Raw genomic sequence first — 18,327 nt, 5'->3', positions numbered from 1 at the left:
ATCGTTGGCAGCAACGACGATTAAGGCAGCCAACGCCCTAGCGATTGTGGTCCGCTACGACAGGCAATTGTGGTACAAGATCGCCCCCATGTTGGACTTCCTACCGGATGACAAGAGGGCAGAGGCCCTGGCGATCTTACAGGAAGGTGAGGTGGTGTCGGGCCATGCCATAACGGTAGCCACGGACATTGCTGACACCGGTTTCCGCCTGTTGGGCAACGGCGTTTGCCTTAGACGGCGGGGGTGGCTCAAGGTGACGGATTTCCGCCAAGACGTGCAAGCCAAGGTTTTGGACATGCCCTTTGATGAGAAAAATTTGTTTGGAAAGACAGTGGATGAGTCACTGCAGGCCATCAAGACCGACAGACGGCTCGTGCCTTGGGAGTTCTGCCGCAACGGCGGCCGCCCTTTCGGGACCCCGGAGGCAAGCAAGGTGCCTCGAAAGGATTCAGCGGCGGCTCCTCGACGTACTGTCAGGCGGCCCGCTCCTCGTCACAAGAAGCTCACAGGGGACGAGGCAAGTCGGGTGGATCTCACCGTCATCGCCAGGGAGGCCAATGCGGCAAGGCTGCTTCCAAGCAAGACTGAACCAGCCGTTGCGTCGGGCCCCGATTGCCCCCCCCCCTCCCCAAAGCACCCCAGAGGGAGGCCGGCTGACGAAGTTAGTCACCTGGCCCACGGGCCCACTCTGGAATTTCTAAAGTGCCCTCGAGGTAGTCCACCGAGCAATTCAGTGGTGGGGTAACTGTGCGCATCTCGCGGCGGGCACTGACTTTTAGACCCCAGCGCACCAGGTGATGACGGATGCCTCCCTGGAGGGGTGGGGAGCGCACACTGGAGATCTTCACGCGAGAGGCCCCTGGCTTCCGGAGGAGAGGGAGCTCTGAGCAGTGTTCTGGGCTCTCAGGTCGTTTCTCCCGTCCCTCAAGTGAAAGGTGGTGAGGATCTTCACCGACAACACCACCACGTTGTTCTACATCCGGAAGCAGGGAGGAACAAGATCCCCAGCCCTGTCCAAGGAAGCCTAGGATCTGTGGCACTGGGCCGTTGCCCAGGGGATGTTTCTAGTACCCTTTCATCTGGCAGGGACAAACACAATCGCCGACTCGCTCAGCAGGGAGCTGCACTCGTGCCACGAGTGGGAACTGCATCAGGATCAAGTGGATCGACTCAACGATGGGGCAAACCCAACCCCAGATCGACCTGTTCGCGACGGTGACTAACTCCGAGTGCCAGAGGTTCGCCATAAGGTTTCCCCAGCCGGGGAGCATGGGTGATGCTTTCTTGTTCCCCTGGGACGGCCTGTTCCTATATGCGTTCCCTCTGTTGCCATTTCTACTGCGACTCATCAACCAGCTCAAGAGGTCCCGGCGCAGGATGATCCTCGTCGCACCGGGGTGGCCGAGGCAGATCTGGTTCCCGGACCTTCTAGACTTGTCGTCCTCCCCGCCAGTCAAACTGTCGACAGACGCAGATCTTCTCTCCAAAGAAGGAGGCACCATCCTTCATCACAACCTGGAGTCGCTGAACTTGCTGGCCTGGCTCCTGCAGCACCAGAGTTTGGAGGGTACGATATCCCGGCGGACTGCAGAGGTTCTTGCAAAGGCCAGGGCGTCCTCAACTCTCAAGTGCTACGGACACAAGTGGAAGAGGTTCTCTTTCTGGTGCCATGCACAGAAGATTAACCCTCTACGGATTACGGCCCCTCAAGTGCTACCATACTTAGTGTCGCTGGCCACAGCTGGACTAGCTCATGCTTCCATCAAGATACATCTGGCAGCGATTTCCCGATACACATGAACTGCAGGACGGTCATCCCTGTGGTCTCATCGCCTGGTGAAGGAGTTTATGAAAGGACTGTTCCGATTGTTCCCGCAGGTTAAGGCTCCAGCCCCGGCATGAGAGCTACACGTGGTGCTGACCAGGCTCATGGGCCTGCCATTCGAGCCTTTGCATTCGACTCTGTTGAAGTTCCTGTCGTGGAAAACAGCGTTCCTTGTGCCCATCACCTCCGCACGACGCGTGGGAGAGAATCGGGCCCTATCCTGCAAGCCTCCGTACTTGACTTTTCACGAGACGAGGTTGGTGCTGAGGACACACACCTCCTTCATGCCCAAGGTGCCGTCGGACTTCCATCTCAACGAGCCCTTGGTGTTACCAGTTTTCTTCCCGTCTCCTTTGTCGCCAGCCGAGAGGACTTTGCACTCGCTGGATGTAGCTAGAGCGCTGAAGTTCTACGTGGACCGAACGAAGAGTTTTCGGAAGACATCACAGCTATTTGTGAACTTTGGACCTGTGAACCAAGGGAAGGCTCTCTTGAAGGCTTCCATTTCCAGATGGCTCTCCGGCTGCATCATGCACTGTCACCGGTTGGCAAACCGACTGTTGCCAGGCCGTCCGAGAGCCCATTCGACCAGAGCGATCGCTGCTACCACAGCGTTCTTGTCTGGTGTACCCCTGCTGGACATCTGTAGGGCTGCTACGTGGAGGTCGACGCACACCTTCACGAGATTCTACTGCGTCGACCGGGATTTCAGGGAGGAGTCCAGAGTCGGCCAGGCAGTGCTGTGCAACCTGTTCGCCTGAAGGTGGGCCTGGTGAGGAGGTAAGAGATGCTTAATGTTGAGCCTTTGCCACCTCCCGTGGTTGTGCATGTGTGTACTGCTATGTGTTCTATTCGTGAGCATGTGAATAGATGCCAGACCCCATGCTGGAGAAGGAATAAGTTACTTACCTGTAACTGTAGTTCTCCAGCATGGATCTGGCATGGATTCACATGCGAACCCTCCCTCCTACCCCTCTGCGGCTCTTCACTTGGCCATACTGCCACTTTACGTGCTAACAAATTTGAGGATGGCTGCCAGAGGCGGGGCTTAGGGAGAGGGCAGTCATTGGCTGAGGGCAGTATGACCCAGAGACCAGTGATTGTTTACTACTAAGGAAGACAGATCAGAAACGAAACTGATACTGATTTTTTTTCTATACCGAGGATTCCCAGCCTGACGGGGAATATTCATGAGCATGTGAATCCATGCCAGTCCCATGCTGGAGAACAGTAGTTACAGGTAAGTAACTTGTTCCTTACTTGACATTGGAAGGTTCAAAAATTACTAATCTGTTCATGAATTATTTGTTAACCTTTGTTTTATTCCCATATCTAACCTTAGCACCAAAATCAGTAGTGCTCTAAATGTAGCAGTGATCAATCGATGTCCAGTTTTCTAGCTATTTAAGTCACCTGAGGTTGTAGGAAGTGTGTGTGTGCCATCCCCAATGGGGATCATCTGATTAAGAGAAACCAAGAGTGTGCTTGAAAGTATATTATAATTGTTACATGTTTTTCTCCCTGCTGAAGAAAGCAACTGACTGATAAATTGTTTAATCAAGAAATCTCGAGTGTTTATTTGAATAACTCTCACTTTGAAACTGTTACAACCCTACTACTCACATTGACCCCTCTTGAGATAAGCCTAGCTGCTCAGCCACACCACCAACTTGTGTAGTACAGACTTATACCAAAGGTTGGATTCCTATTGCCAGGATGTCAAGGTTGCTGTAGTGCACCCAAAGGGCACTGCACACAATCTTGCCTAACACTGTCCCTAAGGGAAATGCACTCTCCCCATGGTGACGGGTGGCAAAATATTTACCAGTGAGTTCTGTAAAATGGTACGTCTCCAAGCACACTTCATATTTTGTGCAATGCTGCCACCCAAATGTCAGCCCTGCACAGCAAAACTTATTTGCCATTTAGCAGTATATGTAAAATGTTTCAAGACTCCCCATACTCTCCAGCAAGGTAGAGTAACATGCAACTGGTATGCACCCTTCATAAAATCTCCTTGCAAGTGGTTTACTAGCTTTCGCGATCCGTGTTCTTCTTTGCATAGTTCCGTAATGGAGCACTGTGAGGTAGCTGTGCGAACTGGTGGCTTGATTTTCTTATTGACCTCCCATGCTTCTACTAGACAGCTGTTCTAAGGAGTTTGTCCTGCTCCCGGTGCTTTTCCACCACTGATGTTAGTTTTTCCTCATGCTTAGGCTTGGAACACGCATAAGTATTTCAGGCGAGGGTCTTTTCATGACCATGCTCATCGGGCAGTTTCTTGCTTTTTCAAAGTTAACTCCTTTCTGTTGCAACGGATTTCTAAAATTATCCTGGGTAGGAAGACTTTGAGGCCACCCTAGTTATTGTGAACAGGGAGCTCTGAGAGGGTATCCAAAACCCAATACAGGTACACGAGGAAGGAGAGTTCCAGCTGCAGTCTCTGCACACAGGCGACAACCTGCTTCCTTCCGGTCGCGGTCACAGAACTGCTTCAGGGCAGGTTCCCTTGACGACAAAGCTGAAATTCAGGGTGGGGGGGGGGGTGGGGGAGGCTACTGGCGACAACCAGAGTGCAGAACTTTATTTCGGAACAGTGATTGTTCTGGCGAGGTAGCCCACGAGCCAGCTGGTCTGTCCAGGGATACTTCCAAAGGCTCTGAAGGGGTAGATTCTCTAAGGCATCAAGACTTGTTGGTCCCACTATTTAAAGGGCTGAAGTACCGCTCAGGGTCTTCGAAGATCAGGCAGATGAGCAGGGCTTCACCGGACTTGCCACTGGAAGGGATGCTGAGCCAATTCAGGAATAGTCTTCAGATCTTAAGCAATCTGCTCTTCTTTGAGAGATTCTTGGCTATGATCTGAAGAAATTGCTCTAGAGGTGGTTCTCTGCTCCAAAATTTGAGCTGGAAGAAAGTCCATGCCCCATATTAGCCCCCCTCCCCCATCCCCTCCCAAATGGTAAGGATCTGCACCATTCAAACAGCTAGTAGTTTTCCAATAAGGGACAACTACTGGTTTGAACCTTCTCCCACATCCAGACTTTCTGGCACCCAGGATGTTTTTTAGAACTACACTGTTGTGGCCCCCTTCTTGGGCCACACACAAAAGATCACTAGCCTGCAAACGCTGCAGCTTTCATGGGCAAGTGCATGACCTTGTTAAAGCCTTTCTTGACCTGAGGGTAGGAAGACAGCCAAACTAAAATATGGCCAAAGAAAAAGTGAAAGTCTTGCGGCATGGATATTTTAGGGCAATAGCCACGTTTAGCAGCTAACTCTTTAAATGTGAATGTGTGGAACAGTGACGTCTCTGGCGAGTAGCCCACGAGGGAGATGGTCAATCCACCTGGCAGTGGCATGCAACTTTGTAGGCATTGACCAGTTGGTCCCACTAGTCCAAGGGCACTGGCGAGGGTCTTCTGAAATCTGGCAAAGGAGCAGGGCTAACGGGCCAGCGACTCGAGAGGATGCTGGTCTACTGCAGAAGTAGTCCTTGGGTTGTTGGCGGGCTTCTTAATCCTGAGATTCTTCGCCCCAACATTTAGGTAATTAGTGCAGTCCCACTGTTGCGAGACTACACAAGACTTAACTCTTGGTATGAGGTAACCCACCTTTTAATATAGGCCTGTACTACACAAGTTGGTAGTGTGACTGAGTAGCCGGGATTGTCTTAAGAGGGGTAATGTGAGCTGTACAAGGAAATCAGTAAATGCAAGTATCCAAGTAAACACTTACACACTTAGTTATCAATGAATTATGTATTTATAGGTGTCCAGTTATGTCGACTGCAAAAAGTCGAATGCAAAAATGTCGGGAAATAGTCGAAAAAAATTAAAATGTTTTTTTTCATTTTTGTATTTATTTTTCTGGGGTCTAGCTAGTAGAAAATAACTGGGGGGTTGGGGGGAACCCCCCAATTAAAAAAAGAAATTAAAAAACACATTTGAAATTTTTTTGACATTTTTGCATTCGACATTTGCACTATAAACCGTATTTATACACACAGATACTTAAAGCATTCTTTAAAAAGCAGCAATTAGTTGTACCATTAATCCCAAGTTAGGCTTCAAGTAAAAAAGTGAATAAAGCAGGTTAGTAATTCATTCATATGTTACACATGTTCCAGCACCCAGAGGTGATGTCAGTTGAGGTCAGTATACCATTTATATTGGTAACACCTTTGCAGTATTGAGTTATTCAAGGAAGGAAAGGTTAGGGTTAGATCAGAACAGACTGATACATTATAAGAACAGTTAGATTGTCCCAAAGGGATGCACGCAGTCGATTATCCTCCAGCATAAAAGTGTTCAACATTTAAAACATGTGAGGGAGCAAGCACTGCCAAAGCCAATAGTTTCAGAAGGAGGCCTTGCCAGGACAGCCAAAGTCAATGGGCAAAGTCAATGTTCTGATGCATTTCTTCTTAGAAAGATGTTCTTAAATAGTCGGGGTTCAAAAGAGAAATTAGTTACTCAAGAGGAGTAACCTTTAGAAAGCACAAGCTGTAAAACCAGTGCACGTAAGTTGAGGTAACTTGGCGTAGGGTAAATCGCACTCCCAAAGGTTTGTAGCACCCCAAATAACAAAAGGATAGCCTACCCTAAACCCCACAGTTCCTTTTGAAATAAAGTAGTTCCAGCTGGATGCCTTCTGGATGTAATGCTGCAGACCCTTGTTCCTGGTCCTTGGTTGTGGTGACGAAAGGGAGTGGTGGGCTCTTGCGGCAGCACTCGAGAGAGGGTCTCGGCAGCAATAGATTTCCGTTGATTCAGCAGATTTGTGGTTTTGGGACCTTTTTCGCTGTGCCAAAAAGCTCTGGTTAAGATTTCCTTGATCCCTCGGTCCTGGACTCAGGTGAGAGGACTCTGGGCACGGATTGCTTGCTTCTGTAGGGTCCTCTGGATGCCCACGAAGATCTGGTCGGACTCAGACGACAATGCAATTACAGATGGTTGAAGTATCCCCGGGTATTGGGTTTCTGTAGCCTTGGAAAGTCACAGCAAGGTGGGGGTTGTGCCAAAATAGTTTTCATGAGGTATTTAGTCCCACCAGCCAAAGGGAGGAAGTCCTTTACGAGTCTTCCCTGTCGGTTCGAATACTGGGTCAGCACAGCTGCAGGGCTTCACCAGGAACTTTACGGTCAAGGAGGGTGCTGCTGGCGTCTACTCTAGTCTTCTCCTTCGTATGTAGTCCTCCAGTGGTCTACTCTGCTTAGTCCCAAAAATCTTTTTATGCAAGCTCCCATTCATTCACAGCCCTAGGATGTCAATCACACAGCAGAGAAGCTGGCCTCCAGGGCAGGCAGCCAATAGGAGCTGATTTCACTCAGGCACACCTAGAAACAAAGGACCGGGAAGTGTAAGGACCCTCCCTCACTTCCTGCCTTTCTAGACACACTGGAGCATGGGTGGGCTTTCAGGGCTGAGGCCGGCCAAAGGCAAAACACACACAGGACTCAAACAGAGTAAAAACCTTGAAGAAACTAACAAGAATTGGCGAAAAAAAAAGACTGGGGCCATTTTGTGAAAATTGTCACCTTTGGTGCAGCACTGCAGCTGAGGTATCAACCTGCAGATGCATGTCACTAGGTAGTAAAAAAATAAACCACTGCTACCAGCCACTTAAGTAAGTTAGTGTTACAAAATGTTACATGAAAAATGGGTTAAAGGAGTTACTATGTAACCCCCTCAGCACTCCACATAGGGTGGTGGGGGCTGGCCCCGTAAAGAAAAGTAAGACAAGGGTCATCTTAATATTCCTGGGAACAGTAATTCACCCAAGAAAATGTATTTAAGACATTGAAAAGTCCAAGGGACTGCTCAGAGGCACTGCACAAAAGGTGCTGTGTGTCGCAATGCAAAAGCAGATGTCCATGGAGTTTCCAGATGCCATAAAACAGTAAGGAACATAGAAAATCATAGTCGGGAAAACACATGAGTGAGGGAGAAAGGGGTCCCACTCGTTCAGGAGTAAAAATTAAAAAGCCCAGTCCAGCAATAGAGCTGGGGGTCTCTAAGGTTAAAGGGAATTTGCCCACAAATTAACATTTTCCCTAACGCTAACTTATCCATATTTGCAGATGGAAGCAAGTCAAAACCAAGCAATGGAAAAGACCTGCCACATGCAAACAGTAGTTGGCCAATCGGGGACTACTGGTTTCACATCGCCCAGAGGCAGATTCTGGCACCAAGGGATGTGGGACTGGGACTTTGCTCAGGCTGACACACATATAGGCTCACTAGGCTGCAAAAGCAGCTTTCCCGGGCCCATGCATGACCTTTTTTGGGGGATTTTCTGATTTCCACTGGATCCTGGTAGGAGTATGCAGGAGGTAGGTGAGCTAAAAAGCTCTTTCACCTCTGGAGAGAAACAAATCCCAGGGAGTCCAGCAGTAGTGGTGGGAGGCTCAAGACAGCGAGTTAGATTTGCAAAAAGAAAATCTCTCTAACATCTGTGCAAAAACAGTCAAAATACCAATGCTAATTTATCTGCGTGTAGTGAAAGAAGCTTTACTCTCAGGAGTGATTCTTGCACTATGATTAGTCCACACCGCACACTCCAATTCCATTCAATTTCTTTAGCAGAGTTTTTCAGGTTGGATAGAAATAACCCACATCGGGGTGCATATGTGGGTGAAACCTAGGCATGTGTTACTTGTGCTCTGGCCCCTTTGTTTCATAAGCATAGCATGAATGCTCCATTTCGCACCAAATATATGAATATCAAAGGTTTATGGAGGTGACTTTGTACAGTACAGAGTATCTGAAAGCTGTCATTTTTTTCGTCTATGTGGTGCTGAATTACTACAGGTTTTTTTGTTCGCAGGTGTCTGATAGAGTGTAGAGATGAGTACAAATACAGCGTGGAAGCTGTGGAGCTTTTAATTCGTAACCACCTTGTGAACATGCAGCAATATGACCTTCACTTGGCCCAGGTAAGAAACTTGAATACCGACTAGAGAAAAGTTCTTGGGGAAATAAAATGCTTCCATTTAGTAAAGTTTAAAAACATTTAGTTTGGTACACTCTATTTGTCATCCATTAACTCGTAGGGTTAATGCATTGGTGTTAAATGAGCAATCAGACAGTTCCATATTTAATATGCTTCGAGCATCTCCTAAATGAAAGGGCTCATATTGGCATGTGTTTAGGATTTTCCGAACCAGCTCTGTGTATGGGTTCTGGGAGTCCTCCATTGTTGAACAGCTTGCTAGAAAGGACTGTTCTTTTTAACCCACCATGAGGTCTGGCAAGGATTCACATGAATATTTCCAGTCAGGCCGGCAATCCTCAGTAAAAGAAAGTTTCACTTTCACTTACAAACTGTATTTCTCCTCTAAACCAATCATTGTCTTCTCGGTCATACTGCCCCCATCAGATGACAGTACTTTCCATAAGCCCCTCCTCTGGCAGCTGGTAGGCAAAGTTTGAATGCAGTAGCCTCTGGGAACACCACAAACAACTAGGACTATAGGTATAGGCAACCCAGCCTTTGGTATAAGTTTGTACTACACAGTTTTGGTAGCGTGTTGAGCAGCCAGGCTTATCTCAAGAGGCGAAATGTGAGCTGTAGTGGAGTTAGACAAAGATTCAGATACAGGCATTCAAATAAACTTACTCAAGGTTTCTTGCATAAAAAATTCATAATTTATCAGTCAGTTATAAAGCCTTCTTCAGAAGTGAGCAATAGAATAGTAACACACAAATATACTTCAATACTGTACACCTTGAGTTTCTGAATCAGACCTGTCCCTTTTGGGATGGCCCAAAGACGCAACCTACACCCACAGGTGAGGGTGCTGGGGACATTAATACCTTACTGTTGGCATTCAGAACACTCTTAAAAAGTTGGTAAAAGGCAAAGGTTAATAGAACACAAGAGGCCACACATATTCCAAAGCATTGCAGATACTTTTAGGGTTCACTAGAAGTCATTCAATTCAATAGGCTAAGTTAAAGTCAATGGGCAAAAGTCTTGGATAGGATAAAGCACTTCTGGTAAGTAATGGAAAAGTCTTTGCACAAGTTCTTAGGAGTCTATGATGAAAAGAATCATCAAATGTAGGGCCACAAGCTGATTAGACTTGTGAGTTCTGGAAGTTACAAGCACTTCTACAGTAAGAGGTAAGTTCTCTTGGACATGTTTTACAGTACCTTTGTAAAGAAGAAAAGATGCAGCTGATGACTCCTGTTCCTGGGCCTCAGTCGTGGGACAAGAGTACGCTGGGGGACTCCTGCACTGGCAAGCGACAAACTTTACTTTCAGTGGCTGTTTCGCATTTCAGCCGCTTGCGGTACAGCAAATGGCAATAAGCATGGTTTCCCGGCTGTCAAGGTGGACTGTCCTTGCTTCTGGGGTCCCGCACTCTGCTGAGGGTGCTCGGGCTTCTTGGTCAGCCCTCCTTTGTGGGAGTCTGGAGGATCTTCCAAAAGCTTTAGGCCAGCTTAAAAGTAACGCACACATTCTGGTGTCCATCTTCCTGGCTATACGATTCCTGCAGCAACTCTGAGGAAATTAAACCCGCTCCGAGGTGGGTGTCCAGGTGGCTTACTTTGAGTTGGTGGAACCATCCTTGCAGAAGCTTTTTTGTCGATTCAAACTTGGCGATTCGGACCTGCAGCAGGGCTTCACCGGGCAAACCAACGGTCCACGAGTTGCAGCAGCTGTCCTCTTCAAGCTCTTCGATTCCTTCGTCCAGTAGTCGACTCTGCCTTCCAAGCCAAAAGACTTGCCTTTTATTCAGTTCTGTCCCATTAATTCCAGCCTCGCTGTCACTCACCCAGCAGGGTGGCTGTCCTTGCCAGACAGGCAGCCAGCCAATCACCACAGAGTGCATTTGGGTCTCCTAGGAGACTAAGCACAGGGAGTTTGGGGCACCGCCCTCACTTCCTGCCTACCCCAGACACTTAGGCTCCAGAGGCAGGTTTCTCTCAGAAACCCTGCCAAAGGCGAAATGAACAAAGCGACCAAACCTGGTTTGGCGCGCAGAGAAACTGTCTAGAAAGACCTTCCCACAAAGACCTGGTGAAAAGAGAAAACCGGGCACCATTTTAGCAAAGCTGGCTGGATGCCATTTTGAAAAAGATGGATCCTGCGGTTACTTTAACGGAGCCGCGAACGGTCGCGGTAAAAGCAAACCAAGGTAGTTCAAAATGAAACCACTGCCACCAGCCAGTGAATTGTGGAAAGGGTAACATAAAAAATGTTACATGAGCATTTAGACACAGGGGATACTAAGTAACCCCTCCAGCACTCTATTGTAAGATAGGGTGTGCTGGGTCTAGTAAGTAAATGCAAAGTAAAGTTAATTTCACTTTACTGCTCTGGAAAACAGTAGTTGATCCCAGACAAGGTATTTAAACCTTGAGGCAATTTAAAAGAATTCCCTGTGCCCCTGCACTGAAGGTGCTGTGTGACACAATGTAAAAGATGATGCCTATGGAGTTGGTTAGACTCTAACCAAAAAGAAACGAACACAGAAAACAAATAGATTTAAAAATACAAAGTCCCGCAAAAAAGCTGGGGGTCTCTAAGGTAGAGAAGAATTAGCACATTTATGAGAATTCTCCCTAACCGCAGCCATCTTCAGATATTTAACACATGCTTCAGTGTTGGTAGTCCTCAACTTTTGCTCCGTGAGCTACTTCTACATTTTTCGATTGAAAAAGTTGCTATTTTTGTTCCAAAAGAGCCTGTGTGCTCTTCTCTCCATCTGCCAACAGCACGGATCTGTTTGTGAATTTCAGCACCCCTCAAGGGCGAAGATAGTCGGTTTTCTTCAAAGTTTCCAGAAGGTCTTCGGGCCTAGCCCGTGCCTCCGACCAGGACTGAGCAAAAGGAAGGAAAGTCCCTCTTAATTGAGGCTCTGCACCAAGTGCGGGCTATGGAACATGTTTGTGGAGGACAAGTGCGTCCAATGCCTCTACTGTCTTCACCCAGACCACAAGGAAGGAGATGCGAGATCTTCCTCAGATTCTCCAAGAAGATGATGAAGGATTGACACAGTAGACTGGTGGCGTGGCTGAATGCCAAGGCCTCTACCTTGACACTGTAGAGGAGGAGCCAAGTACCTCAACCGTTCCGCCCCTATTGCCTGTATGTTGGAAACCAGGGTATGTGACATACACAGAGCAGTTGAAACGGCAAAGGCCAAAAGGAATCCTAGAGGCAAGATTCCCATTGAGGAAACCATGTCTGCATACAAGGAGATATGATGGTTGTTTAAATGAGATTCCTGAAGAAGCAGAGCAAATGACGGGTCAAAACGAATGATGTCACCAACCATCACCAAGTAAACGTCACACAGAGCTGAGCTGACGTACCTGGAAGAGATGCAGAGACTAGAGAATGCAGATATTCTATAAGGCATCAAGGACGTACCAAGGATAAGTGACCTCTTGGGATCAAGGTGAAGAAGCTTATGCCATATAAACAGGTAAAGACATGAAGTCATTTTATACGTGTGCAGATGCAAAAGAAATGCAAGCAGACCAAGTAATCCTGAGGCTAGCTTTATAGAGAATAGATTGCAGTAAGCATTGTTAGGGAGAAATCTCATTGTATGGCTAATTTCCCTTACCTATAGAGTCCCCCAGCAGCTTTGCTGGATTTAAAGGGTTCGTTTCTTTTTACCTGCCAAGAATGAGACTCTTTTTCCCAACTCTTAGGCATTTCTGCTATGTGTTTTCTAGGCTATTTTTGTGTTTAATGCCTATGGGATCTTTCTCAACCCCATAAGAACCATCTTTATTCACATGTTACACAGCACCCTCAGTGCAGTGACACAGGGGTGTGGTAGCGACCCCCAAACATACACTCCATACCCTGAGGCTGACTATAGGGCATGTAAAGTCCCCATTGACTTTACTAGTCAAATCCTATGAACTAAACCAGTACAACCTATCTTACTATGGAGTTACTGGAAGGGGTAAATAGTGTTTCCCCTATTTTCATTTTTGAGCGGGTACTGTGCAGTCCCTCTCGTTTCTGGCTGGTGGCAGTGGTTACTACCATAAATATTCGACCGAGAATATCTCCCTATGGGATTTTCCCATTGTTCGAGGCTACCACATTTTCTGACAGCCTCTAACATACCGCCGGTGTATTTTAATATTAACTTTACTCCGATAGGTTTTATTTGCCATAACTTTAATATAACTTTTTTCTCGTGTCTTTCTCTTAACTCCTAACCCAGGTCAGGGATCCTTTGTTCATCCGTTTGGCGGGCTTCTGCCGAGAAGCCCTCCTTCGGCGCCACTGAGTCTGGGGTGGGTCCATTGTGTGGGAGGGGGAGTAGGACCCCTGGACAGGGTTGCCTTAGCAACCCATGTCACACACTACCCTGATAGGCTGGAGGGTCTCCCGCATAGATGACCACTCCACTGTGTGGGTCACAGCTAGGCTGTATGAATGGAGATCTTTTTGCATAAAAGCAGGGTCCTGAGGCATGGAAGAGCAAGACGTCGCCACTGGAACTAAGAAGCCAAAGAAGAGAGAAGCCAAAGACATCTGCAACGACTGAACCACCGTTGAAGCCCTGCTGCAGCGTGTCACCACTTTTCTCCACACGACGAGAGAAGATCTTCACCTGCAAGAGCCTTCTTCCCTTGAGCTGGTGGGGCCAACCAGTTTGCCAAACGCCTTCCCGGACCTGCCTTCGTCGAATCTCCCGTACCCAGTACTCAGAGGCTGGATAGCCAGGCACCAGTCCACCCGGACCGTGAAGGAGCGCACCTTTTATTCATCGGGCAGCACCGCGGCTGGTTTTGTCCCTGGGTAGTGCAGCAACTCGAACCTTCCTCCACGACGAGAGCCTCTTCCTCTGCTGGATCACCCGAACTGCAGGAACTACCAGGAACAACCGCCACCGCAGGAGCCACTTCTTCATTTAAAGGTACATTGTTCCGCCAGGCTGCCCTTTCTTCGCAGTATTTAAATCCTTTACCTACATGTTGGGTTGGCCGCCCCTCTCTAACATTGTCTTGTCACCTTCTGCATCCACCTTCTCAAAATAGTTAACCAAAGACTTGAATGCAGCTACAAGAACATTTTGCTCCTGGGCCCATGCCCTGTACCACTGACCCTGGCACAGGCCTACTGGCTCTGGCTACATTTGTTCAATCTGCCTTGTTTAGATTGATTTTCACTAAGAACTGTGTTGGTGCACCTATTTCTTTTAACTACCCATTCCTTCCCATTTTTAAACCTTGTGAAATGCCATTTTGCTCAGTTTTCATTTAAGTATTGCTTATACTGATGCACTCCCTTGCTTAAACTGGTTCACAAACTGATTGGAAGTGTTGCTAGGGTGTGTAAGACACTATTTCTAGATAACTTGTGCTTTCCCTCCCTTGTGAGGAACTGTTAGAGGATCCCCTTGTGTTTAGTTGTCGCTGTGCCGTTTTGCTCAGTTTTCACTCTGGTTCACTTGGTCTACAATTTAACTTGGGAGTGTGTATATTTTTCTTTTGACTTAATTTAACTTGCTTGATGACTGTGATACATGTGTTTTATTAGAAGTGTATAAAATAAATATATAACTACTTTTTAATACAAACAAGTGTGTGTGTGTGTGTGTGTGTGTGTGTGTGTATATATATATATATATATTTCTGAGGCTTGTGGAATCTGCTTAGATCACATGCTGTGCATAGGCCGACATCTAGTGGAAGCTGCGGAGTATTATAGTTCGTTTTTCGAAACTCGAAAATGGGCGTCGACACAGGGCGTGCCAGTAATACTATCCCTAGTGTGACGTCCCCTGTACCCAAGATCCCTCGCGCGTCTAGGATCCTCAGATTGTTTTTTTCCGCCATACTGGTCGGAAGCATTTTGCAGAGTCCCCTGGCCTTAGCCATACTTTAGCTAAAAATTTAAAATAATCTATTGACATCCTTCCCCACCCCAACGTCTAACTTCGACACTCGACGCCGGCTGGAGAAGAAATCGACCGTCGGCTGCTGCACGACAGATTTGGGCCTCGGAAGGCCGCTGGCCTTGGCCCGGGCCTTGGAAGGCCTCTGCCCTGCAAGTAGGGAGAGTGGGGGGTTGTACATACTCTACACTCTTGGTATATAGGTACACCTTATATATTTCCTACACTTAACAGCCCGCTGCCTCAAGGTGCGTATGGAGGGTACCCCTTTTCAATTCTGCCCCAAGTGCAATCGCAAATACCCTTGGGTCGACAGGCACGCCACGTGCAATCTCTGCTTGCCGAGGGACAACCCCGAAGCGAACTGCAGAGCGTGTAGTAGGTTTAAACCTAAGACACTTAAGGACCGTTCAACGAAGCGTTGGGCCCACCACGCCAGGCAGGCGGCCATGGCAGCGGAGGGCGACGGCAGCAACGCTGTACTTTCGGACGGTGAGGGCATTACGGCGTCGAAAGACAGCCGAGCGCAGGTCCCTGACCTCGGAAGGTCGTCCGGCAGGGCGGCTATGGGGAAGACCCCCGGCGACACAAGCGCTTCACATACTACACACACTAAACACACTAAGTCCAACCGAGACTCGACGTCGAGTTGTCGGAAAGAGGCACAAACAGAACGGTTCGATTCGGTGTCCTCTGGGCGCTCTCGATCAAGATCGCCGCATGACTCCAGGCAATCATCCACTCTTGCCAAGAGTGCCTCGCTCCCTAGGCTAACAGAAGTTCGATCGTCTGAAGACGAAGACGACTTCCACCCCCAGGCTGCGCTCCAGGAGTCGGAGCCCGCAGTTAAAGCCAGCGAGGCCCCACGCTCGAAGGACAGGGACACCACCCCCGATCCTCGACACCAGGCGTCAAAAACCTCCGGAGCCACTAAAGGACAGGGAAAACATTTTTCCACCCACGGGGAGGGGGGAAAACAGCAGAAGAAACAACCTTTGCACTCTTCTACACCTGTGAAACACACCACTCCCCCTAAACAGACAGACAAAACCAGGTCTGCTGATATGTCTAAAACCAGCAAAGCTACTCAGGATAAATCCCATAGACTTGCTGAGAGAGTCATTCCCAGTTCCAAAAAATGGTCCAGTGAAGACATAGGGTCATGTCAAGAATGTCTTTGGCTGATTTTTATGATAAAAATCCAGAACATTTCCTCTCGTATGATCCACAAGGGGCGACACCCTCAGGCTCTACTGATCCTATCCCCCTGAGTAAAAAGCCCCGGTTTGAAACTCCGATGAGGTCAGAACCATTCGAGGTACAACCATACGCAAGACCATACTCGCTGTATCAAGGAGAGGCATCCTTTGGTGAGGACCAAGAATTTGGTATGGTAGAAGAACAAACCGGGACGGGCTACTATGGGGGTGATGAGGACCAGGAAGAAGAGGAGGACCCGGAAACATACAGAGTAGATTCCCCGGTAGAGAACGAAGCCCCGGTTACCGACTCCCCGGTCGATAACCAACCCCTCCTAAACGAGGTTCTCGCACGCGCAGCAGAACATTTCCACATTGACACCCACGGTGTACAGGAGGAAAGGGACTTCACAGAAGAGTTAATGGGAGAAAGGAGGCCTGTTGCCCAGACCATCCCTATCCTTAAGTCCATTCAGCGGAGAATAGATCCGTCCCTGGTGAACCCGAACCTCACCAGAGCAGTCAATCCCAGGGTTGAAAACATTTCAGGGCGGCCCAGTCTGACCCTCTCTATATAAGAGGACATATGAAGCCAGACTCCCTAGTTGTCACCAACACTCGTAAGAGGGCTGGAACACCCTGGTCATCGTCCGAAGCTCCACCTGACAAGGAGAGCAAAAAACTAAACAGTTAAAGCAGGAAAGTAGCCTCAAAGTCCGCCTATCAAGCAAGGATTGCAAACTCCACCACCCTGTTGGCCAGCTACAACTGCCATCAGTGGAAGAAGTCGCGGCACTCGTAGCCTCTGCTCCCGAACCTTTAAAGGGCCAGTTAGCTCGGATTTACGCAGAGGGTAGAGCCGTGTCTAGTTGCATTTTGAAAGCAACCTTCAACGCCGCGGACAACGCAGGCAGATTGATAGCGGAAGGCACTGTTATCAAAAGACATGAGTGTTTACGGCAGTCTGGTTTTAAGGCAGAAACCCAGGCATCATTATTGGACAAACCGGTGGAAACCGGTCTGTTTGGTAAGGCGGTCGAAGACGCACTGAAGAATGCCAAGGACGAATACGAAACACTCAAGTCCCTTGGCCAGTTAACCAATAAACCCCCTAACCAGAGAGGGAATAGTAATTTTCGTCGCCCACGCGGCCAAAATTCCCAGAGAGGATCTACCTATTCCCAGGGGGAGGGTACACAGTGGAACAACAACCAACAGTCTACCCAGGGTTACGGCAGGGGTAATAGGAGAGGTTGTGGTAAAGGCAGAGGCAGCCCCAACAAGGGAGGCGGCACGCCTCCACCAAAGCAGTGACGCTCCGTTCAGGGTCCCTTCTCACGCAACCCCAGTAGGGGGACGCATTTCCAACTTAACCCAGGCTTGGGAAGGGATCACATCAGACAGATGGGTGCTGTCAATAGTATCCACAGGATATTGTATAGAACTACTACAGCGTCCCCAGAACCATCCTCCTCGACGAAGAGTACATTCTTTAGAACATCAGAAGATTCTCCTCGAGGAGCTTGCCATTCTGCTAGAAAAGGACGCGATAGAACTCGTCACGGGACACCAGGTAACAAGAGTATTTATTCAACTTACTTCCTTGTGCCAAAGAAAGATGTGACAATGCGCCCAGTATTGGACTTACAGCCTGCCAACAAGTATGTCAAGCCCCAAAAATTTCATATGACCACGCTACAAGAGGTAATCCCCCTCCTAAAAAAGGGGGATTACATGGCAACCTTGGATATGAAAGATGCTTATTTTCATATTTCCATGTTCCCAGCGCACAGAAAGTATTTGCGCTTCAAGGTGGACAGTCGACACTACCAATTCAAGGTACTGCCCTTCGGGATAGCTTCAGCACCAAGGGTATTCACCAAGGTACTGGCGGTGGCGGCTGCACACCTACGCAGGGAGGCAATCCCAGTGTACCCTTATCTGGACAACTGGCTCATAGAATTTGCAGGACAAACATTCCAAGGACTATCGACCTCCACGAGTTAGGCTTTTCAATCAACGAGAAAAAGTCAAGCCTAGTGCCAAGCACCTCAAAACAATTCCTAGGAGCAATCCTAGATACCCAAGAGGGGTTGACCTTTCCTTCAGAAGAAAGAATTCGGAATATACTACTGCAAATTCTGCATTATCAGTCCGGTCAACAAATAACGGTACGCAAAGCAATGTGTTTACTGGGCATGATGGCGTCATGTATTTACCTGGTCCCCCTCGCGCGCCTGCGCATGCGTCCCATGCAGGAATGGTTGGCGAAACAGTGGTCTCAGGCAAGTGGTCAGTGGGACGATCTAGCGATCGTTTCGCCAACACTGGTACAAAGCCTTCACTGGTGGACAAGAGAGAATCTGTCCAGGGGGAAACCCTTTTACGATCCCGAAGTACAGACAATAGTTACTACAGATGCATGCC

General features: G+C 48.3%; 1 protein-coding gene across 7 annotated transcripts in view; it reads left to right on the top strand.

Annotated features, from left to right (window-relative positions):
• The window catches only part of CNOT1 (CCR4-NOT transcription complex subunit 1), a 2,171,110-nt gene that overhangs the window by 1,568,154 nt on the left and 584,629 nt on the right, over positions 1 to 18,327 (top strand). For all 7 annotated transcript variants that reach the window (XM_069654650.1, XM_069654658.1, XM_069654642.1 and 4 more), the window contains one exon: positions 8,653 to 8,761. In XM_069654650.1, the coding sequence (XP_069510751.1) occupies positions 8,653 to 8,761 (109 nt within the window). The remainder of the gene's footprint in view (positions 1 to 8,652; positions 8,762 to 18,327) is intronic.

This window comes from Ambystoma mexicanum, chromosome 1p (genome assembly GCF_040938575.1).
Source record: "Ambystoma mexicanum isolate Mex_15411 chromosome 1p, UKY_AmexF1_1, whole genome shotgun sequence".
Lineage (NCBI taxonomy): Eukaryota > Metazoa > Chordata > Amphibia > Caudata > Ambystomatidae > Ambystoma > Ambystoma mexicanum.
This window is presented reverse-complemented; position numbering and strand designations above follow the sequence as displayed.